General features: G+C 43.6%; 1 protein-coding gene across 3 annotated transcripts in view; it reads left to right on the plus strand.

Moving 5' to 3' along the window:
- SLX4IP (SLX4 interacting protein) overlaps window positions 1-23639 on the plus strand; it is a 193930-nt gene that overhangs the window by 99025 nt on the left and 71266 nt on the right. For 2 of the 3 annotated variants that reach the window (XM_074317988.1, XM_019734904.2), the window contains one exon: window positions 22049-22138. The exons of the other annotated variant lie outside the window; for it this stretch is intronic. In XM_074317988.1, coding sequence (XP_074174089.1) covers window positions 22049-22138 — 90 coding nt within the window. The remainder of the gene's footprint in view (window positions 1-22048; window positions 22139-23639) is intronic. 3 annotated transcript variants of the gene reach the window in all.

Consider the following 23639-nt stretch of genomic DNA (forward strand, 5'->3'; position numbering starts at 1 on the left):
TCATCTTGTCCTCCCTTTTTCCTCTGGCTACGGTTTGCCCAGAAGACCTTCCTCCAACCCTTTGCTGGTAGTCAGGTCTTTGTGCAGAATGCACAGTGTATCTCAGCTGAGCTGGGGTGACAATGGTGGAGGAGACGGAGGCTTCTGCTCCCTGCCAGCCCCTTCGGGCCAGGTTTAAACATCGGGGCTGGTCTGAGCAGGGCCAGAAGCCAAGGTCAACAGCAGGATTTGTAAGATTGTAGTTACCATCAGAGCCACACAGGGATCCAGGAAGAAGAGCTGGCCCCAGGTGAGTGGGAGCACACACTCTGCCTCCTTCCTTTCTTCCTGCACTACGCTAATTGAGCACCTCCTGTGGGCCAGGCTCTGCTAAGCATCAGGGCTTCAATAACTAGCATGAATACACACAGACATCATCATCTTTTGGAAGAGTCTGGCAGTCACATCAATCACACAGAAGCAGGAAAAATTGAACCATTGTTTGCAAGAGAGGCATGTGATGCTGCTGGCAGGGTAAAGGGTAGGACACGCTGGTCTGGAGTCTTCAGAAGGTTTCCATGAGAAAGAGGCATTGAGCCAAGGCTGGAGAAGCCCAGATGTGAGCGCAGGGGGAGGTGGGTGCAGGCAGAGTGGGGGAGTACCTGCCAGCAGAGCCAAGGTCCTGTGTTTTGTTCTCTGCTCTGTGTACGGCTTCTGGCACAAGGCTGGTGTTTGGTGTGCTTTCAATATATAAAAATTAAGTGAGTGGCTGAAGGCCAGCAGAGAGTGCAAGGACAGTGGATTGACATGGGGCTGGAGAAGCTGGCAGGGGCCAGATTTCACAGAGGCTTGTAGCTAAAGAGACCATCTGGGTTATCATAAAAATTGGGACAGTTTTTAGAACAAAAACTAATTAATAATTATGTTTGGACAGTAAGTCTATAAAATGAGGCTGACTCAGGCAAACTAGGATGTATGGTCCAGCCTCTTACTGGCCACCATAAGGAATTTATCCTTTTTTCTGAGAGCGGTGGAAGGCCCCTCACAAAGTTTTCAGCCTGGGTGGAGACAGGGTAAGACGACCGCTGTGGCAGCAGGCTGGTAACACACTGAAGGCGAGTTCACTTAGGAGGTCATAGCAGACTGTTGCAGTCAAGGGCCAGGAAGGAGAAGGTGGTGGCTTGAACTGGAGGCTGGGATAGCGACGGGGTAGGACACAGGAGGTAGTGATGGGGGTTACATGTAGCTGCTGAGGAAAGGGGTGTGTTAAGGTCTCCGAACTGGACAGGTGTTTTTGCAGCTGGCTGAGCCAGAACAGAGAACAGGAACAGGTCTGGGGAGAATTGTAGTTTTTGACAGGATGAGAAGTCAAGGTATGAACTTAAGAGGTTTTAGCCTTAGGCTTGTGAATTCCCGTACTAGGAGAGAATACTGTAACTGCACCAGTGCTTCACGCTCATGCCCCACCCCGTTACAGCCCCCTCAACCCCTCCCACCCATTCACTACTCGCTTACGCCTGAAATTTTAACCGAAAACAAATGCTTTCCTTCATTAGAAGTAAAAGTGTTTAAAGAGCAAATTGTGTGGGTTCTTTGGGTTTTGTTTTTGTTTTGTTTTTTTTAAAAAAAAGCAAATCGTGAGTAAGCCTGTACAGCAGAGTGAATGGTGTGTCAGGGAGAGGAGGCTGAAGAATGCTTTGTTTAGAAAAGCCTGAAGGAGCTGGCAGAGTGCTGTTTGGGAAGATGAACTTGGAAACAGTCCTGAGGAAGAAGAGGAAGCAGAACTGAGATTACACCCAAGGGATCTGCAAAGCCAGGGCACTACAGGTGCACTTGAATCTGAATTTACAGTGCCCCTTACTCTATCTGTAATTTGCAGACTTCTGATGTACTGTTTACATAATCTTCTCCATTCAGAAATCTTCCAAGCACCCTCTTGTTTTGGGAATGTAAAGAGTTTTATGGCTGGTACAACTAGGAAGAGGTGGAGACTTTAAAATATGTAGGTTGGGTTGCAGGAAGGGGTACATCTACAGCATCAGTTGGAAATATTCTAAAGCTTTGGTCTTGCAGCTGCTTGTTAGTTCATTCCAGAAAAAGAAAAGGCAAAGAGCCTTGTGTCTTTGCATGCGTGATACTTACAAGCCAGCAGTTCTGCAGGCTGCTTCCTGAGGTCTGACTCTTGAGAGGTATTACCTTGACGGCAGGTAACGGCTTTGAGTAATGCCGGCCGGGCCACCATTGCCCTCTTCTGGTAAGGGGCTAATGCTACAAATGTATTGAGTTTTACAAGGAAGGAAAACTCAAGCTCATTTTTCACTTTTGGTCAACTACGCTTTGCCAGCTGGCATAAATCCCTATAGTGAAATGAATGTTTGGTTAAAATGTTGTAATATATACTCAGACCATGGAACCATGTGAGGGTCTAACCTTATTTACAGTTTTGGCTTGTGGGGACTACCTTAGATATCTATATCATTTTCCACAGTTTGGCCACTTTCTCTTTGGCAAAAAAGATTTCTTTCAGCCTTTTCTCTGCCTATAAAACCCCGTCTGGCTGCTTCATTAGCTAACACATGTGTAAATTTGCATCATTGATAATGGCAGCAAATGCAAGGAATATGGTTTTAATAAAATTTTAGTATCTAATATCTCTGAAGCATTAGGGCACAGAACATTATAGGCCTGGGATAAACAATTCATATTCAATAGGGGCATTTTAGCATTTCTTGGTGACATATTTACACAATTTATAATTTAGAGATGAGTTTATGTTACATGGTAAAACTTAAGAATATGTTAAAATAACTAACTTCATAGGGAGGGCGCAGTGAGAATATGGGGTGACCATGGCGGTTTGTGCCATAGCTAAAGAACTGTTCCCCTTGTCTTGCTGGTGCTCACTCTTTTCTGGTAAATCTTTTGTTGGCAAACCCTCTTTCCCTCCCTAACTGGGAAGAAGGTAAGTATTCAGGTGAACTAAGTGGTCTTTGCTGTTTAAAGAAACCCTGTAGTGGATACCTGGAACAGAAATACTATTTTCTGAGGCATTTAAGCACTTCAACCTTAATAAGTCCATTTAAAATTTAGATTTTTAAATAACCCAATCAGGAGCTATTTGGCATTTAAAACCTGGAAGTGTATCACAAATAAAAGCTGGCTACCATACTTGTTTTGATTTTCAAGGATCTCAACATACCATGTTGATCTTTTTAAGCTGGATCAATTTGATATTTACAGTTTTGTAGATCAGCGTAATTTTTCTAGGAATTTAATCACAGGACATACACCTAATAGTCATGATCTCATGATATTAACACCCATGAGAAAGCTCCTTAAGTATTACCCCATCCACCCCTGTGCAAAGACCCCTATACAAATTGCCCCAAATCAAAATGGTTAGTTAACTCTCAGGAGAATGGGCAGCACTATCATTTAGATTTTTACAAAAAGTAATGACTTCATCTGTTTCTAAAGTGTTATCTGTTCAGAATTTCTGCATTTATTCATTCATTCATTGGTTTAGGCCTTGTTAAAAGTTAACAGTGATATAAGAATGCTTTATGGAGTGAGGGTAGTCTGTCATTTGGCCAGGAGATGAATCATGGAATGGAATTGTTTCTGTTACCAAATTAAATCTTTAACCCCATGGGAAAAAAGCTCTCATTGACTACATCTGGCAAGATCAAGGCTAAAGGGACACGTTCTGTGTTGTTCTGGGCAGTTGAGAGGATGAGCAGCAGCCCCCGTTCTCTCTTCTGGCTGGGCATTGTGTAGTGCTTGTGTGACTCGGAACCACTTGCTCCTTTCTCTTTCTTCTCCTGGCTGGCCTTCGACCCCTGTGAGTTCTCCAGTGCCTGAGAAGTCAGCTGACTTCATATAGCAATTTCTAGAGCAGGGTAGCTCTGCTTGGACACCAATGACAGCATGGACCAGAGGATTCTTTGTTGTGGTCTATCCTGTGCTTTGCAGAATGTTTGGCAGCTTTTCTGGACTCCACCCCACTAGATGCCAGGTGTGACAACCCTAAATATTTCCAGATATTGCACATTGGGGTGGGTCGGGGGAAAGACGGGGTGATTTTGCCTCAGAACCACAGTGCTAGCTTATGAATGATATATTTCTTTTTCTTCAGCTTTATTACTTGGAGGTAAACGGCACTATCACACTTCATCAGTAGGTGCTGGTGTATGGCACACAGTGCATTTAAGCCTGAAGATTCCATAATTGGAGAAATTCAGGGTGGGGAATCAGTTTCCTGTTGAGGGCGAATGCCCAAGGCAGAGTTCATCAGGAGGTACATACCAAATTAATTTAATTTAGCTTCTTATTTCTCACCAAGAAAAATATTTAGTTCTCTCAATTGTTAAATTAGGAACAGGCATCACACAACTGTATTTCACAGGAATAACTGAGTACTTATATTAAAGCAGAGATGATGAAGGAAGGACAGAAGCAGACAAGTGAGAGATGTGCAAAGAGGAATAAAAGTAGAATCTGATTTGGAAAGAAGGAAAGGAATTTGAAGAAAATAGAAGAGATTGAGGAAGAAAGATGTTAGATGATTTTAAATGTTTTAAAAAGCATTACCCACTGCTCATCTAGTTGTAGGGTTCGTTCTCATTTCAAAATTTATCATTTGTTGCCTGCCATGTTTTCAAGAGATGAGCAGATTTATCAGTGTTCATAGATCTTCAGTTACTCTAATTATTAAATCTTAAGAAAATTCTTGGGAGAGGGGGTTGCTGGTACAAAGGATCATTGGGGGGTGTCGTGCGGGAGACCCTGCTCACTGCGCCATTTGTCGTGCGGGGTGGCCTGCGGGGTCTCTGCTCCTGCTCTCCACATAATGCAGGATATGGTGAGGACAAAAAGGAACACCCACGGAGCCATAGGTAGGGGAGTCATACCACTATAGTCTCTCTGGCGGCACTATACTCTCAATGGAGGCTGGATCCACACTGTCTGCAAACCGCCATCCACACTTGCCAGCCCAGCCGCCATCTTCTTGCTAGCCCCCATTCTTTTCTCTCCTCTCTCCTCTGCTAGCATAGCCACAGCAGTTATATTAGTGGCCAATGGCTCACTGGTTACAGCTGACGGCCAACTAGCCACAGCTGATGGCCATGCAATCACAGTTGATGGCCATTTACTACCTGAGCCAGCACCTGTCTATGTGAGGCAGAGAGCCTGGAAACTACTTTCTGGGGCTCTGCCCCCACAGGGGGAAATGACCAGTGAAATATCACCACCAGGTGCAGGTGAAATTAAGCAGATGCCAAGATCTTCCTCCCTATTTCTAATTTGTAAGCGAATATGGAGGCTCCAGTTTAAATCGTTTGAGGGTGATCTTTTCTGTAATGATTCTCACCCCAGCCAGCATATTACAATCAGATAGGGAGCTTTTAAAATGTACTGCTGTCCGGGCCACATCCCCAGAGTCTGATTTAATTGGCCTGAAGTAGAATTTGGATGTCGTCTTTAAAAATTCCCCAGGTGATTCTAATATGCTGCCAGCTTGCTAACCCTTATTTCTGGGTCATTGATGCCCAAAGTGTGGTCTCCAGACCAGCAGCATCAGCATCACCTGGGATTCTGTTAAAAATGCGCATTCTCAGTCTCACCTCCAGCCTATGAAATAAGAAATTCTGGGGGTGAGGCTTTGCAGTCTGTTTGTAACATGCCGTCCTGGTGAATCCGATTGTCATGCAAGGCAGCCTGCGAGTTCTCTGCTCCCGCTCCCCACATAAGAACATGGCAGGACATGGTGAGGCCAAAAAGGAACACCCACGGAGCCATAGGTAGGGGAGTCATACCACTATGGTCTCACTGGAGGCTGGACTCACACAAAAGCGACCTGCTGTCCGCTTTTCTGCCAACCGACCGACGACTCTTGCTAGCTGCAACCCACCGTCCTAACTGCAATCCGCTCTTGCAGGCTCAGCAGCCATCTTCTTGCTAGCCCCCATTTTCTGCTAGCGTAGCCACAGCAGGTATATTCGTGGCCAGTGGCTCACTGGTTACAGCTGACGGCCAACTAGCCACAGCTGATGGCCATCCATTCACAGTTGATGGCCATTTACTACCTGAGCCAGCACTTTTTCCCGTGAGGCCGAGAACCTGGAAACTGCACTCCTGGCTCTGTCCCCACACTGATGTACACTTAAGGTTGAGATGATGCTTAAAGTATGATGCTTAGAAGATACTGAATCCTGAGAATCAAGAGTACGTGATAGTGGATGTGGGGCCAAACCCCAAAAGAGCAGTTTCCAGGCTCTCGGCCTCACATGGACAGGTGCTGGCTCGGGTAGTAAATGGCCATCAACTGTGATTGGATGGCCATCAGCTGTGGCTAGTTGGCCGTCAGCTGTAACCAGTGAGCCATTGGCTACTGATATAACTGCTGTGGCTATGCTAGCAGAAAAGGAGAGGGAAAGAATGGGGGCTAGCAAGAAGATGGTGGCTGGGCTGGCAAGTGTGGATCCAGCCTCCATTGAGAGTATAGTGCCGCCAGAGAGACTATAGTGGTGTGACTCCCCTACCTATGGCTCCATGGGTGTTCCTTTTTGGCCTCACCATATCCTGCGTTCTTATGTGGGGAGCGGGAGCAGAGACCCCGCAGGCCTCCCTGCATGACAAATGGCGCAGCAAGCAGGGTCTCCCGCATGACAGTGGATGTTAGAAATATTACTCTAAAGTCAATGATACTGTCTGCAGAGTTTAGTCGCCTCAGGAGACTCTACACTTATCCAAGCAGTGCCTGGGAGCTGTAACTTTCCACTGAGAGACTTCATAAGGCTTAATTACTAAGGTGTAGGTAGCAGCTGATACCGAGTTGTCCCTCCCACTCGTTCCAGCTAAGCTTTCAACCTCCTTCTCAATATTCTTAATTAATGATCTTCAGCTTCTGAAGCCATTTCATCAGTGGTCTCCTGTTCCAGCACGTTTCCCCTTTGAGCAGTCCTTGAAGAGGGTGTTATTCCCAGCATTCAATTAGAAAAGGAAAGTAGAGGTGGCTCTAAACAAGTCCTGTGACCAATTAGCTACCTCCCTTTATTCTTCTTTGTAGTTTCTCTAAAAATGGGTCAGGGGAAGAAAAATGGGGGCTCTCACCAGCAGACCTCGCCTGTGTTTGTCTAACATTCTTCTATCCCATTTGGTATTTCAATTTCCTGCCTTAGGCATGAATTGGTTGAAAATTCCCTTTGAACTCCTGCTCATTTTGTAGAAACTTGATGAAGCAGTGATGAAAGTAGTTATAGGATTGTTTCCTGAGCTGTGAGAAGCAGAGCAGAATAGGAGGGGAAATTCAGCACCAAACTTGAAGGTTCTTTCTCTGCAAAAGCCAATGGATTAGGAGTGATTACAGTGGCTGCAATAATAATTTTAAGAATTCTCCTTGAATTTTGTTTTCTGATTTGATAAAGCAAGGTCAGAGTGAAAGGGGTGAAAGGTGAAGGGAAACTTAAACTTCTTAATCCTCTAATTGGCAGTAACAGTTTTATTGCTTCATTTTCTATTTACAAGGAAAACACCTTTCATAAAACAGTTCTATTGGATCAGCACCGTCCTTGGTAAAGTTCATAGAAATTTCCCAGGTTAGTCCCTGTCATCCCCTCACATGCGGTCCGGAGGAGCCTTCTGGAGTTCCCTGCGGGATGGGAATCCCCTTTGCATCACCGGGCACTTCCTATTATGGGGTTCCCAACGTGGTTTGCTCTTTGGGTTTTAGTCTCTCACTAAAATTATAGAACCAGGATTTGTGAGCCAGGAGTCACTTTAGAGAAGTATCTGTTCTGTCCAGTATGGTAGCCACTAGCTACATGTAGCTACTTACATTAATAAATTAATTGCTAAGAAGCCAATTTAAATTAATTAGAGTGAAATAAAATTCAAAATTTGCACTAGCTTCTTCAGGTGCCCAGTAGCTACCTGTGGCTTGCGGCTAAGGTATCGGACAGTGCAGATATGGAACATTTCCTGCACCACAGAAAGTTACTGGACAGCGCTGGTCAATTTTGTCACCCTCATTAGTTGGGATACTGGGACTGAGAATGATGTCATTATTTAACTACTCCCAATTGATTAACTAACTGCTACTTGTTAATTACTACTGTATTTTTTTCTCTTTGGGTTTAATCCTAACAACATCTCTGTGAGAGCAGGCATGGTTACCCCCATTTTACAGAAAAGGGGATTGAGATTCAGAGAGCCTGAGAAACTTGCCCCAGGCCACATGACCAGTAGAAGATATAGCCAGTGTTTAGACACACATCTGCCTGGTTCTAAAGCACATGCTTTATGTGTTAAATTGTCTCTTAGAAGACAAGTTCTCTGATTCTTGAAGTCAGTAAGCCCACATCTTTAGGGGTACACTAAAAGAAAAATCAGAAGCCAGTGGTGCATTAGATGATTGGAATGGTTCATCATTAAAATGCAGCGAGTCAGTAGCAGATCCTTTCCTGTGGGGTTTTCGTCACCCTTCACAACGAGACCAGTGTCCTGTGATAATGCAGTATTTATTCAGTTGTCCGTTTTCACATGCCTTATGTCAGTCCCTAAAGTTTGATCTCCAGAATTGGGTACTGAGCACACGCCCACTTCCCATGGCAGATCATTTCCGGTTGGAAAGCCTGCCAGTTTGAAAGTCTTCCTTCCGTGGAGCCAATACCTGTGTCCTTTTGGTTTCTGTGCTCTCACCTGTTCTGTATCCCGTAAGGCCCTAAAAAACTAAAAAAGATAATTTTTCCACCTTAAAAGTCCTGGTAATGTTTTTTTATTCTGGTTGTTTTCTTCTTTTATTAGGTAAATCTTTGTACTTGCTTCCACTGATCCTTGTAACATGGTTTTAAGTGTCGCTCCTGTCCTGGTCACTCTTATTTTAATACATGACAGTTTGTTTCAATTTGAACGTTGAGACTCACTGAGCACTATATGTGTACAGCACAGCCAAATAATGCTTATTCTGGCCACTACTGTTAAGATAGCCTGAAACGCAATTCCCATCATGAACGGCCACAGCATTATGTTGACCATTCACAAGAGCTCTGTGAGGGCTATTAGTTTTTTGGAGCCAAATGATGGCCCTTACATATATCCTTGTGAAAGTCCATCTAGTTAGATTGATCTCATCTTTCTGAGTCAGAGAGACACGGGTTTTTGTTTTATTTTTTTTCCAGATCGTTTTTGTTACCCCAGATATTCACTGTCCCTTCCTGTGCAGTATCATCCAGCTATTGTGTGGGCATGTCTACTGTGTCTCCATCCACGTCACTGCTAAGAATGTGGACCAAGACCAGAGTCAAGGAAAAAGCTCTGCAGCATCTCCCTCCAAGTTGTGGTTTGGCCCTTAATGATGCCTGTGGTCATGGCTGTTGAACTAGTTATGAGTCCATCTAATTGTCATTTCCTCCATCCTTATTTTTCTGTTTTTTTTATTCACCAGGACTCACTTGATTATTCATAGATTTTCTTTTCAGTTAATATTTATTGAGCTCCTACTGTGTGCCAGGCAGGCCCTTTTGAAGGTAGAACTGTTAGGGTTTGCTAACAGATTAGATGCAGAATGTGAGAGAAGGAAAGGCATCAGAGATGACTCCAGGGTTTTGACTTGAGCAACTGGAAGAGTGGAGTTACCATTTACCAGGTCGGCTCAGCTAAACCTGGTGGGAGCAAGTTTGAGGGTAAAACATTAATAGCTTAGTTTTGATCTTATGAAGTTGTAGATGCCTATTTGACATCCAACTGGGGATGCCAAAGAGTAAGCAATTGGATATGTGCATCTGGAGGTGGGGGAAGGCCCAGGCTGGAGCAGAAACGTTAGGCATCATCAACACGTAATCCGCTGGTACCGGAAACCTTCAAACTGATGAGACTGTAGATAAAGACAGGAGAGGTCTAAGGACTGAGCCCTGTTCAGATGTTGGTGCAATGGGCACAAGCCAGCAAAGGAGCCTGAAACACAGCAGCCAGTGAGGACAGAGGAGAACCAGGAAAGAAAGCATGGTGGCCCACACGGGAGAGTTTCAAGGGTCAAGTGAATGAACCACTTTGTTAGATGGCACCGAGAGAGCTCAAGTACCATGAGGGCCAAGAATTGACCACTGGATTGGCTACATGAAGGTCATTGTTAACCTTGACAAAAGCTGTTTTGGTGGAGCGATTCGGACAAAAGGATATCATAGGAAGCTTTGCCTGATTCCTGGCTGAGGTTCATGTGTCTTTTGTCAACCATATTTTACCAGTTGTCACAGTCCAGGAATGCTGTCAAAGAAGAAAATGAGGTTTGTTTTTCATAATTTGAGTTTTTGCCTGGATCCCCTGTAATAACCTGTTAGGGATTAAGCTTATAGTTGCAAAATTGATCTTTCTGTCCCTTTTGCAAAGTGTGATGTAATTTGACCCTCTAGGATGTCATTGCAACTCCAGCGCTCCTCATTAACCCAGTGACCAAGCCATGTGCAGGACCCATCCTCTTCATGCCATGGAATGGGTTCCCTTGAGCCCACTGGCCTGAACTCATGTAAGTGCAATTCTGTGGTCTCCCTGTCTGTCTTGGGCTTACAACCTCCTCCTTTTCCATTTCCGGCCTTTCCTTTCATTTCTTCCTAAGGCTCTACCTCGATCCAGCAGCTAGATCTCTTTTTTCCTTTGGATTTTCATGATCATATTTATCATCCAAATCCAGAGGTGGGTTTTTAAGGTGCCCAGTGAGGCACTGTTACATCTGTGGTTGTCAGCCTTGGCTGTACATCACATTCATCTCTGGAGGGGTTTTGTTTTTTCTTTTTAAGGAGAAGCATAATTTGAGTTTCTTACAACTCTAAGGGAATTATTTTATCATCATGCTAAAATTGTGAGGTTCTTGTGAGTTTTAAAATTGTAATATATTCTCGTGAGCTGTCACCTTCTATTGTGTTACAGTATGAAGCCTCTTCAGATTTTTTTCTCCTTTCTAATGTACAACATTTTTGCTGTATTGTGCAGAGAATGCTAGTAGGTCTCAAGGAGACATAGCAGTCTACAGCAGTGGTTCTCAAACTTGAGCTTGCACCAGAATCATCTGGCGGGCTCGCTAAAACACAGGCTACTGGGCCCCACTCCTAAAACTTCTGATTAGGAAGTCTAAATTTGCATATCAAACAAGTTCCAGGAGATGCTGGTATTTGAAAGCCAGGGTTCTGTGCTCTAGTGGGCAAATATCCTTCAAGTTGTACACACACAGAGCTTTCTTGAACTGTCAGAAGAAGATGAAAAGTATAACCAAAGGGTGGAGCAGGGGTTGGCACGTGACTGACTTGGTTGGGCCTCTCTCAGGCCCTGCAGAAGTGGAAACTTTTCATGTACAATAGTCCTCAGGAAGTCCTCGCTCTGTGGTTGTGTTTTGGTTTGCAGCCTTATAAGTGGATTCTGTTTGCCCTCCTATAAAGGTTACATGTCTTATCTTTGGCCTATCACAGTTGGCCTGGAAAGCACTACCCTTTCCCCGTTTAGAAGAGCAAACGTAGCCCCCTTTTATCAATAGTACTTACATAATGTTAATACTCCAGGAAAATTAAACGACAACTGGATGGAACAGAGAGTGCCTGTCACCTCTTTGTCTGGCAAGTCCTTTGGTATATTTCCAAGTAGATGAGAGGATTCCAGAGGAAAGATACTGATGTGGGGGATTCCTTAGATTATTTTACATTTAACCAGATTCCTGTTAAGTCATCCAGAATCCCCACAGTACTCATCAAAACTCTTGGCACCCCCACCCCCACCCCCAGGAGGTAGGAAAATTGTGCTACCTATCTTTTATCTCCCTTCCTCTTTTAAGAAATCTCCCTCCAAGACTGGCCACCCTTTTGAATAATCCACGAATTGTAGGCATTGATCAACTAGGGGAATAGTCACAATTTTTCTTTTCTCTTTTTCATTTTGATTCATTTGTAATTTGCATTAAGTTTCTTTAACTTGTAGGCTGCACTGTTTTCCTTTGTTCTCCTCGACATTGAAAAATACCAAGATTCTCAGGGACATAAAAGAATATTTTCTGTTAGGTTGGTGCAAAAGTAATTGCAATTTTTGCAATTATTTTTAACCTTTTAACCACCGTTATTTTTGCACCAACCTCATAATAATTCAAACCCATATTCCAAAGCTTTTTGATAACATGCTGGATAAAATTGTGAGCAGAATTTGTGGGGACTAATACCCTTCTTGTTTACCAAATTTCATTTTCAAATGACTATATGGTTGGTCATAATTGGTCTTGAACACGCTCCTGACTGGTCTAAATGTTGCTAACTATGACAGTTTTAAGACCCTCTCAACACAAGTTCTCTGCAGACAAGTACATTATCATTTCCATCAGGTTATCTTTTCATTTTATGTTCTCTGTTGCAGAAATATGTGATAGGAGAGTTCATATTTTTACCTCGTAACCTGGTGTGATTACAAGCCATCTGTTCTTCTTCTAAGAAGCAGTGTGTGGCCAGAGTAAAACTGTGCAAAAGAATTATGAGGCATTTATTAGCTCTTAGTAGGAATAGGTGGAAACCTGTGCCCTATCTATTTGTAAATCTTATGGAACTGACAAATCAGAGTTCATTTAACATGCCCTGGAATTTGAGGTAAATTCTACCTTTGGAGGGGGAAAAAAAAACCCAAAACAACCCAGCCCATATTTCTTTCTTGAGTCCCTTGTATGGCTGGCACTGTGCTGAAGCTTTTTGTACCTGCGTTCGCTCATTTAATCTTCCAGACAACTCCATAAGGTGTTTTTCATTATTTTACATCACAGGAACTTACCCAGGGTCTGGGAGCCCTGAGGCTCAGGGCAGGGGTTGGAAGTCAGCTCTGTCCTACCCCCAAGCCATGCTGCCCCTCATTGTTGCACATGCTCTGTGCATCCCGGCCAGCATCCTGAATAGCGGCCTGCAGGTTAATTTGAAAGAATAATGTCTTGGAGATGATCAGGGAAAGTGTCTAGAGGAATGAAGTCGCTTCTTATCTTTCAAAGGGAGCGATGGAGGGCCTGTTTCTACCTACACCCTGATTGCTGCTGGGTTTCAGATGAGCCTCAGATACTACCCACAGTTCCAGTGGCATATATTAAATTGAGGTGTCCCTTCATAAAACCACTTTCGTTGGCCTTTGCTTTATTCCCAGCAGCACTTTGCTTTGCTTTCCAAATCTTATCCAGGAAGATGGTGAGCCACTGTATGAGCACTTGAGCAAAAACAACCCCAAAAAAAACAAAAACCGAAAGTCTTTCATAGAAGGGGACCAGGGACCGTTTCCTGAGGGACATCAGCCTTGTACTCTATTTGCTGGTGCTTTTAGGAGTTGTCATCAAACCCATTAGCTCTGCTTTTCTGCTATTTTTATTTCTCATACCTTTGTGATTTGCTCCTTATCTATGTAGAATCTTTTTCCAACCATAGCAATAAATCTGTTAAGAAAAACAAGCAACTGGAAAAGTGTACTTCCCTGGCCTGTAGTCAAAAGTCCCACAGCAGCCACCAAACGAGAGACACTCCCTCTCTTGCTGATTCCTTCTCACTTCAGACAGGTCACACCCTCCCTGCATCCCTTTCAATCAGAGAAACCTGAGCTCAAAGGAGTAGTCATCCATTTGCAACCAGGGAAGCCCCAGACACATTCACTCCAGTGGATCTGAAATCATGTCATCAGCCGGGTTTTGCAGCTGTTCCATCTGATGGGAAGGTGGGGAAATAACATCTGGCAGGGAGCAGTGGGCATCGCTACCCATTTTCTGGGGAGACAGTATTCTGTGTGTATGTGAGGCAACCTTAGTTGTAAATGATGAGCAAGGAAACACCACAGCGTGTTTATTGTTCTGAGGACAGGGTGCGGGTGAGAGGGTGGTCGTCCCTCCTAGAGAGGCCAGGCAGACACTTACGGAATTTTCATCACTGATGTATTTTTTCATTCATTTAACAATCACTTGTCACTGTCATCTGTGTGCCAGGCCCTGTTCTAGGCATTGACAACCCAAAGGTAAGAGGAGGCAGGTCCTCCCCGAAGGCCACTCATGGGAGGTGGATGTTTACCGCCTGTGGCGTTCCCCGACAGAAGCATGAATAAAGTGCTGTGGCAGCAGACAAGGGCCTAATCCTGCCTGATGGAGTTGGAGAACACTTTGGGGAAGAGCTCGTTGGATGCTAAGATTTTTGCCTCAGTCAATTCCATTGAGTGTCTCCCTTTTCCATGGCTTATACCATGATATCTAGGCATATTCTGTCATTGGTTTCCAAGTCTAAATCATGCCCACAGAAGTCGGCCCAGCAGGAAATGTGCTCTCCTGTCCTCTATTCCAAAACGACGGTGTATTTTACTACTGTGCTTAGGTCGCCCATAGCGCACTGTTGGAGGACAGTATGAGGTCCGAGACTCCATCAGCCTCTTCTGTAAGCTTACAGGAGGGCAAACATTATGTGGGCAAATAGCATCCAAGCAAATGGTTGTAAACCAGAACACAACCCGGAGGTGGGACCTTAAAGTGGAAGGCACCTCGAAGAACTAGTTGTGTCCATTCTTTTTACGTAGAGGGAAACTGACACCCAGAGAAGGGAGGTGGCACACCCCTCCTAAACTGGGAGCTGTCAGAAGAGATGCATGACTTTGGACTTCCCGTGCCAGGCCATTCTCCCGCTTTCATCATAGGGCTTTCTCCAGGTGCTGTGATCTCGAATTCAGGCTGTGTCTAATTCTGTTACTAAGACTGTAGTGTGTTCCTTATACCTGGCCTGACAAGTATTGCCAGGTTGGCAAGGCACCACACCAAACAGAAACCAGCTATGATCACCAGGGATCTTCTAAAAGAGAAAGAGAGCTCTTAAGTTTCTCGGTGTTTCCAGAACGCTGAGTGGTAATAGTTTATGCATCTGTGGGTTGGCGTGAGACTGACCAGCAGTACCTGGCATGCAGGAAATGCGCCATGGATCTTAACTGTTGTTATCGCCAGCTTGTTCGCCCTTAGCAAGGTTTTGCAGATAGATTAAGGATACAGTATATTCCAATGGAATGGCTCTTTATTCCTCCATCCCCTGACTTGTCACCTGCTTTATCGTATGTGTCATCCTAAAGGTATACAGGTTTCTTTTCTTGAATGTGTAAACCAAGCTTGGATTTCTTGGGCAAGTATTTTAATGAAGAACAAGCCAAAGGAATTAAACTGACAAAATATTTGCGTTGACTTTTCTTCAGCTTGAACTCTCTGGATAGTATTGTCGATGTCAGGAGACCGCTTTTCCTGCCTCGTCACCCCAACCGCACCTTCCACGGGATTTATTGTCGTGTCCTCTGCTGCATTCTTTTCCTTCACCTTCTCATCCTTCCTCCTCCCTAACCACTCCTCCCGCCCCAGTCTCTCTGTGGTGGGGCTGTCCCCACTACACTACACTCTTGATCCAACATGGTACCCCACAGTGGCGGCTTCAGTGTCTGAACTCTCAGTGCCTCCCTTCAAGCATGAAGTCAAACTGCCCAGGGAAGGCAGCTTAGTGACCCTGTTTAGACTCCTTGGTCCAGTCACCTGGCACTAATGGGCAAGCATGGCTGCCATCGCTCACCCTAGGGGGGGTAGGAGGCCAGTTCCAAGTATAGTGGAGTGGGTTCCAGGCCAGGCAGCCTCGAGTATGCCCTCCATGGGGTCTGGTCGGGAGTCCTGAGTGGCCTTCCACTATGGGCATATTTCTTCAAAGTAATGCGTGGCAATAGGCTTTGGAATCTGACACATTTGGATTTGATGCCTGGGTCTGTCCTTTATTGCTTGTACGATGCTAGACTAGTCCTTACCTTGTCTGATTCCACTTCCTTATCTATAAATGTGAGTAATAGTTGTATTCCTTCACAGACTAGTGGTGAGGATTAAATTGAATACTATAGGTAATGCTTAGCACGATGCCTGCCTGCCACACAAGTGCTCTGGAAATGGCACTACATTTTCTTTAAGAACCATGTGACTTTTTAATTTCTTACTGTAGTATATATGCAGTTTGTTTTGATATGAAAATGTTTTATATTTTTCCTCAAGCCTTTTAGTAAAGTTGATACTCCATGGAGATAATTGCCATATTTTTTCATGAAGCCCTTCAGAAGTACCTTTCTAGATTTGGTATCAGGAATGAGTGAGTTATTCTCAGCACTGATTTATTCTCATCTTATGGACTCTGGTTGGCCTTTCATTTTTTACGTTAGTAACTCAGAGCTAAATGTTGCAGAGGCTGAGGACTTTGATGGGAATTTTGTACAAACTGGTCTTTGGCTTAATTTTATGTTTTTATCCTGTTTTGGTTTTTTGTTTGTTTGTTTTTTACTTAATTCCTCTATTTAAAATAGACAGCCTTAAGTCCTGATCCAGTTGTGGATAAAATGCAGTGACGGTTCCAACAGACCCATATGGACGAGCTGCCTGTGGATAGCCTCATGGGCGTGGCTGAAACCACTCACATGCTGTGGGTGCCATCCTTACTCTTCCTGCTTTCACACCCAACCCTATCACCTCGATTCTGTCTTCTGAGTGTCCCTCAATTCTGCCCCTTCCTCTTCACCTCAGGCTCACCTTGTGATGTCTCTCATTGGGTTCTTGTGGTGGCTTTAAAGCTGTGTGCCTGGCTCTGATGCTTTCCCCGCCAGGCCGTGCCCTACCCTCCTGAGGGAGTTCTCCAGCCCATAGGTCTCCTCGACCCCCAGCCTGTCCAGGGCTCCTTTATGGTCTGAATCCTCCTGCTCTTTTGGCTTCGTCTGTTGCCCTGTTTCTGCAGACTCTCCTGTCCCCAGAGCACCCCGAGCTATTCGGGTCTCTTTCCCAGTGTGGTTGCTATTCATTTTTCTTTCTCCACCACTTGCCTGTTTCTCAGGACTTAGCCGAGACATCATGGCCTCTTCCCTTGCCTCCCTCAGGCAGAGTTGCTCCTCTACTACTTCTGGTTCCTGGGTGTGTGCGGTGATAACATTTCTGCAGTGCTCCCTCTCAGGGTCTGGCCCAGTGCCCTGTGAAACTCAGTGGGGAATGAATGAGTGAGAGAATTGGGAAACCTTCCACATAGCTCAGAGTTCTGGCTCTGAACCTGCTTCTGAGATGTCTACATGTTAGCATTTTACCTTCATTTTACACCCCATATAAAATTAGAAGACAAGATCTCCCACCTGTGAAGACTTGGAAATAGTTCAAGATGCAGCTTTGGAATTCTTAGGAAGGAGGCACGAAAAATCACCAACCTGCTTGGCTGGCAGTGAGTTTAGCATGAGGTAATCCAAGGATCCTACTATGTCTTTTTTTCAAACTATGGAAAATGACTGGTTGTCACTGGTGATGACATAAGTGTCGCTACTCCAGAATAAGGAAGGAGGAAGTTGTTCTATGACACATCAGTGTGCTGGGCTGAATCAGAAGGGCCATGTCTCCAGAATGGGCTCAGAACTCTGTTTGCAGATAAGGCTGTAGTTTGCCCAAAACTCAGAGCTCATTTGGTCCTGTCATTTGTTCCTTCCTTCTTTCTTTCATTAAGTACTGAGCACTTACTGTGAGCTGGTACTATGCTAATCCTGTATGCAGAGACTGAAATATGGACCCTGTCTCCACCCAGGAGCTAACAGCCCAGCAGGGGAAGCCCCTATGTGAACCAGCCACTTAATGCAGAAATAGATAAGTGCATGAAGCGTGTGGCTGAGCCTGAGCCAGAGGAGGGTGTGATAGGCTGTTCAGAAAAGCTCCACACGGCTGCAGAGGCATTCACTAAGCACAGGACCTCTGCGGTGCATTGGAAGCAGCAGGCAAAAACAGCAGGTGCCCAAGGGCAGTGGGAGGTAGTGGGAGAGTGGGGCTCATCCGAGGCTGTGTGCTGTGTCTGCTCAGAGCCGCAGCTGGAGTGCCCTGCTCCCTCTGCGTGTTGGCGATTGCTCTGGTAGGAGCATCAGGAGTTCATCCGGACACCAAGAGAAGTGGCCCTAGTACTCCAAGTGGGAGATGATGTGAGCTGCAGAGCAAGAGAGCTGGGGTGTGTTTAGCTCTTTAAGAAGTGAAATCTAGACTTGGTGACTGATTGTGGAAGGTTAGCGAAAGGGAGGAGTTAGGGTTGACTCCCAAGGTTTTGGCTGAAAGCGCTGGGTGGAGGGGCTAGAAGCTGGAGCAGATCCTGGCCTTTTGACGCACAGCCCAGGGCATGGGATGTGCAGCTTTTTCTAGTCGTAGCCTCTGGGCTGTTAAAGACGTAACTGGGCCTGGGTAAAATGGACTGGCCTGAGAAAGGAGTGATGGTCAATGTGTTGCTCCTCTCAGAAGAGAGCTGGAGAGTTTCTCTGCTGAGAGTAGAAATAACCTCCTCCTAATTAAGAAGTGCAGGCTCTGCTGCTGGCAGCAGTAAGAGGCTTTAAAAAAAAAAAAAAACCCTTCTGTTTACTCCTAGGAGAACAGAGGCAGCAAAGCTTTGAGAGCAGGGAACTCTATAAAGGCAAAATAGCTCCGATCAGTGTGGGAGTTAGAGAGAGCTCTTGCTGGAGAACTCAGAACTGCTGGCTGCAGAGGGAGAGCCCTGCTGCGGGGAAGGGGACTGCATGTGCGCCCGCAGTGGAGTCTGGCAGAAATCCTAGCAAAGTTGGAGCACCAGAGTAAGATTTGATGATTTATTTAAGAAAAAAAAAAAAAAAGGAGGACATTCTAATCAGTCTGTTTATAATCAAACTTACACTAGGTATTTGTGATCAAAGTTAAGAAAATACCAGATTAGACCTTGCTATTTTGTAGAAGTTACTATTATAGGATTTCAGTTCAGATTATTGAGCATCACTATTTTATTTCTTTTTTTTTCCCCCTATTTTAAACATTACTTTGGCTAATGAAGAAGGGTTAGCAGAGAACTTGGTTTGATTGAGGGGTCCGCGTAGAACACCCTGCAGGAAAACGTGTGTGAGGCACATCTCCCTGCTTCAGAGGGGCTCTTGTTCTGTAATCCATGGAGAGGCCCATGATAAAATTCACAGGGTCAGTGAACTTGGATGGGAAAAAAGTTAACATCTTTATTTTAACCAAGTTCTAATAAGTAGTTTTTATTATGAATCAAGTATTCAAAACACGAGAGCATTCGCAATATTTGTCACCATTACGAAGCATAGCTCTTTTCATATTATAGTTGTGGCACGTTCTCAAATATCACTACTATGGACTTATAGTACTTATTAAGTCCACCACTGTGTGACAAGAGCCAATGCCTTATTAAACAAGTCCATAACATTACTATATCACAATTTTAAAAAATTTACATAACCATAGTTAAGTAAAATTGGTTTTCATTTGAATCCTATGAATTGTGTTTCATGCATTTAGAAACATGATTCTGAGCAGGTTTCATCAGCTTCACAGCTGGCCAAATACATGCCGGGCACACGAAAGGTTAATAACCTCTGGCTAAGATCCTATAGTTGTGGCAAAAGACCTCCACCTGGTGGCAGCATACTCCTTAAAGGTTAAATCTATAATCAACCGTTGTGAAGAAATTTTTTAAATAACAGTGTACTTGAACATGGTTTCAAATAATTTTGACCACAATCCACAGCAAGAAATAGGCTTTACATATAACTCAGTACACTCATACAGAAATTTCACAAAATAGTACTTAGCTTTACCATGTGACCCATAGATATTTTTTAAATTCTATTCCAATATTCTCTTCGATTATCTTTCATTAAAATAAAATGCTTATTGTAACACATTAAACTACAGTTTAGTGGGTCACACTGCACTGCTTGACCTCAGAGGAAATCATCTTTCATCATACCTCATGATTTATTACCCAATGAATTTCACTTTGGTCTCCCCCAAAATACCCACACAGTTTCAGGGAAAGTACTTACATTTTAAATAGCTGTTAACAAATATGATCGTATTTTTACCCAACATTTAAAAAGTGATTATTGATGTATTATTTACTCATATATACAGTGAAATTAATTGATCTTAGGCACATACCCCACCAAGGTATATAATATTCCCGTCACCGCGCAACGTTCTCTTGTGCCTGTTCTCAGTTCCTACCCAGGCAATCAGTGTTCCGATTGCTTTGACCATAGATTTAGTTTTGCTGTTCTAGAACTTTATATAAATGAAATCGTACCGTATGTATTCTTTTTGCCTGGCCTCTTATTCTGAACATAGTGTTTTAGAGATTCGTCCATGTTGAGTGTATCAGTAGTTTGGTAAGGAGCAGTCCATTGAATGAATACACTCCTGTCAATAGACATGGGTTGTCTTCCGCTTGGGCTAGTAGGAATAAAAACTTCCATGAGCATTTACTTACAAGTCTCTGTGTGCACATACGTTTTATCTCTCTGTGTGAATACCTGAGGTGGAATTGCTGGTTCAGTGAGTAAATAAAGGTATGTTTATAGGAAACTGACTGACCATTTGCCATAGTGGCTGACCATTTTATATTTCCACTAGTGATGTATGAGAGTTTGGGTTGCTGCACGTCCTTGCCAACAACTGTGTATCAGTCTTTAATTGTAGTCATTCTGGTAGATATGGAGTTGTTTCTCTTGGTGGTTTTAATTTACATTCTCCTGATGACTGATGTTGAACACTTTTTTCATGTGTTTATTAGCCATTTGTTTATCTTGTGAATTGTCCAAGTTTGGGTTATTTGCTTTTTCATATTGATTTGTCTAAGTTCTTTATGTTGGATGCCAGTCCTTTATGTCAGATATATGGATTTATGAATATTTTCTCCCGATCTGTGACATAACATATTCATTTTATTAATGTTGCCTTTTGATGACCAAAAGTTTTAAATTTTGACAAAGTCTAATTTAACTATTTTTCTTCTATATTTAGTGCTTTCTGGGTCCTGTCTAAGAAATCTTTTTCAACCGTAAAGTCAGAAAGATAGTTTTGGTTTTTATGTTTAGGTCTATGATCCCTCTCAAATTAATTTTTCTGTGTGGTGCGAGGCAGGTATCAATAGCATGGAATTTTAAAAGAAAAAAAAACACCACTCAGCCAAAGAGATGCAAAAGTGACTTTTCCCTGTGGGCCATAAGCAGACCCTGTGGGCCTCTTAGACCACCCTCAGCCTGCAGTCTTGCTCATCTATTTCTTTCTAAGTTAGGTCTTCCACAGTTATCCTGAGTCTCAGAAATTACTTTGCTCATAAGGTGTGAGGATTTATAAGGCTACAACTTTTTACAGGATCCGTAGCTGTGCCACAGAGCTGCTAGCCACATGTGGCTGTTTAAATTAAAATGAAATAAAATTGAAAATTCAGCTTCTCAGTCACAGCTGCTACATTTTAAGTGCTTAGTCGCCACATGTGGCTATTGGCTACCCTATTGAGCAGTGTACATATAGAATATTTCCATTTTTTTCGAAGTGCAGTTCAGCATTAGCTTATCGAATAAGAGAGGAGGCAGGCTTTGTACAGTTCCGTAGCATATTTTGATGAAACTGATTTCGTTTTGATAACTGTCAATCAGCATCCACCTGCCTCCCCTTGGTTCTTTTTCATTCGCTTGTGCTCCTATTTCTAGTCTAAGATGTGTTGTCCCAGCCAAACCCTTTGTCCATCTAAAAATGCAAAGGCTGATAATATTCTCTCCCACCTAGAAAAAGGAATTCCCAACAGTACACGGAATCGTTCTTTTCCGGAGCCTACCTACCTCTGACCTATTTTATTAGGTTGGTGCAAAAGTAGTTGAGATTTAAAAGGTTTAAAAAAAAAGAAAATGCAAAAACCGCAATTACTTTTGCACCAACCTAATACTTTTCTCAGTGTTGGATAATCTTCCAGCTGCCACGGGATGCCTGGGTATCCCGCTTCATGGTGCAGCCCACAGGGAAATATTTTGTCTTTTGTGTCCTGATTAAAATGATATTTCTCCTTAGCAGTTCTACTACAAATGTCAAACTTACAGAAAGTTGCAGGTTACGACTTGTAGCCCTGCCCCCATGGACATTTCTGTCTAGTATGAACTTTGTTGCTGTTTCACTTATGAGCTGCCACATAGGAATTTGTGAGATTTTCTCTCATTGTTTGCTGGGCGTGAGCTAACAGCCTTCTGTGTCTTTCAGTGTGGGAATTTTGCTGTCCTCGTGGATCTTCACTTATTCCCGCAAGGTTCAAACAAAGATGCCAGCTGGTTTTCTGAACAGCAGAAAGAGGTACACAAAACTTTTCACTATTTAAATGCAAGTAGCTGCTGCTAGAAGAAATATTAGCTATTAATAGCTTTCATTTTAATAAGTCGGCAAAAATATTGAGTGGTATTTCACCCTTGAAAAATAGTTGTCTTCCCAATGACAGGCATACTCCTACTTTTTTTTTTTCCAGAAACTGACACCTTCATAGATTTCATATGCTACTCTATTATTTAATTAATTTCCTAATTCTTTAATTTGGGGGAAGGGGTAGTCTATATTCTTTTTAAAAAGAAGTTAAAGTGATTGTTCAAGTAAGCAGTGATTTTAATCTGACTGGTTATGAAGGTGTCGCGCTAACACAAGGCTGATCTTTCCTACCTGTGTGGAATCCTGATCATCTGCACTTTTATTTTCAACCATCCTTTTATTAGCATGAGTCCTTGACAACAAGATCAGAGACGTTAGGCCGTGTTCGTTCTGTGACAGGGCTCAGTCACTAAGCGGGTGGTCAGTCATGGCTGTTTGACTGGGAGGCTGATGCTGGACCTCCCTGGGCCTCAGCCTCCCCGGCTGCAAATGCATGGGCTCTACCAGGGCCTGTCTGAGACACTCCTGGCTCTCAGGGTCCGAGATCCCACCCAAGTGCTAATGTGGCAGGGGGTTAGAAGATGCATCTGCTCTCATCACATGCTTTGCTTCCTTCTCCAGAGCCTGCTTTCTAGAGCACGGAGATAGTGAGGCAAAAACTTTTACATAACTTTCAAAATGTTATAGCACTTTGTGTGTCTGTGATAGTCATTTGTCACAATGGCTTCTTAGAGCTAGAAATAAAAGCACGTTTTATTAAAAGGTGGTATATGGAAAAGACACTAGTGATAGCGATGCACCCAGAGGGGAAAAAAAAAAAGACCACAAAACCCCAAAAAACTGTGATAACTTTTCAGTCAGCTTTTGGAGATAACTTGGGGGGAAAAAATCTCCCCAAAAGAAAATTTATAGGGTAATACATTTTCAATCAAAAGGTAATAAAATGATCTGGACTTTGCTGTCATAATTTCACAAAGGCTACTTGGTGGCTTGAAGCTGGAAGAAGGAAGGCACAAGACTCAGTATGATGGGATTTATCGTCCTGGTAGATAAGCGTGGCCTGTGTCCTGAAGAGGCACAGTATTTAGTAGGCCAGCATCTCCCACTCCAACTCAGCTCCATGTAATTCCAGGCTGTGGCTTCACAACACATGCCCCCATGATACAAAACAGTTCATTTCCTCAGAGTGACTAATGTTCACCCGAGGGGAGCTCACCCAAAAGGCTTAGGACTTGATTTACATCAATAGCATTCTAGAATCCTCATTCTCCGCTGTTCGTTCCCAGCTTTACCACCTCTGCCTTAGACCTTTCTTGTTGATGTTTTGTCAGTTTTGCCAAGAGTCAGTTTATTTGGAAGGCTTTAAAATAAAGCCATGAGTATATGAATCACCTCCTAGACGAAGTGTGAGGTGAAATTTTTCCAGGATGCCACA

The sequence above is a fragment of the Rhinolophus sinicus genome, linkage group LG13, assembly GCF_036562045.2.
Source record: "Rhinolophus sinicus isolate RSC01 linkage group LG13, ASM3656204v1, whole genome shotgun sequence".
Taxonomy (NCBI): domain Eukaryota; kingdom Metazoa; phylum Chordata; class Mammalia; order Chiroptera; family Rhinolophidae; genus Rhinolophus; species Rhinolophus sinicus.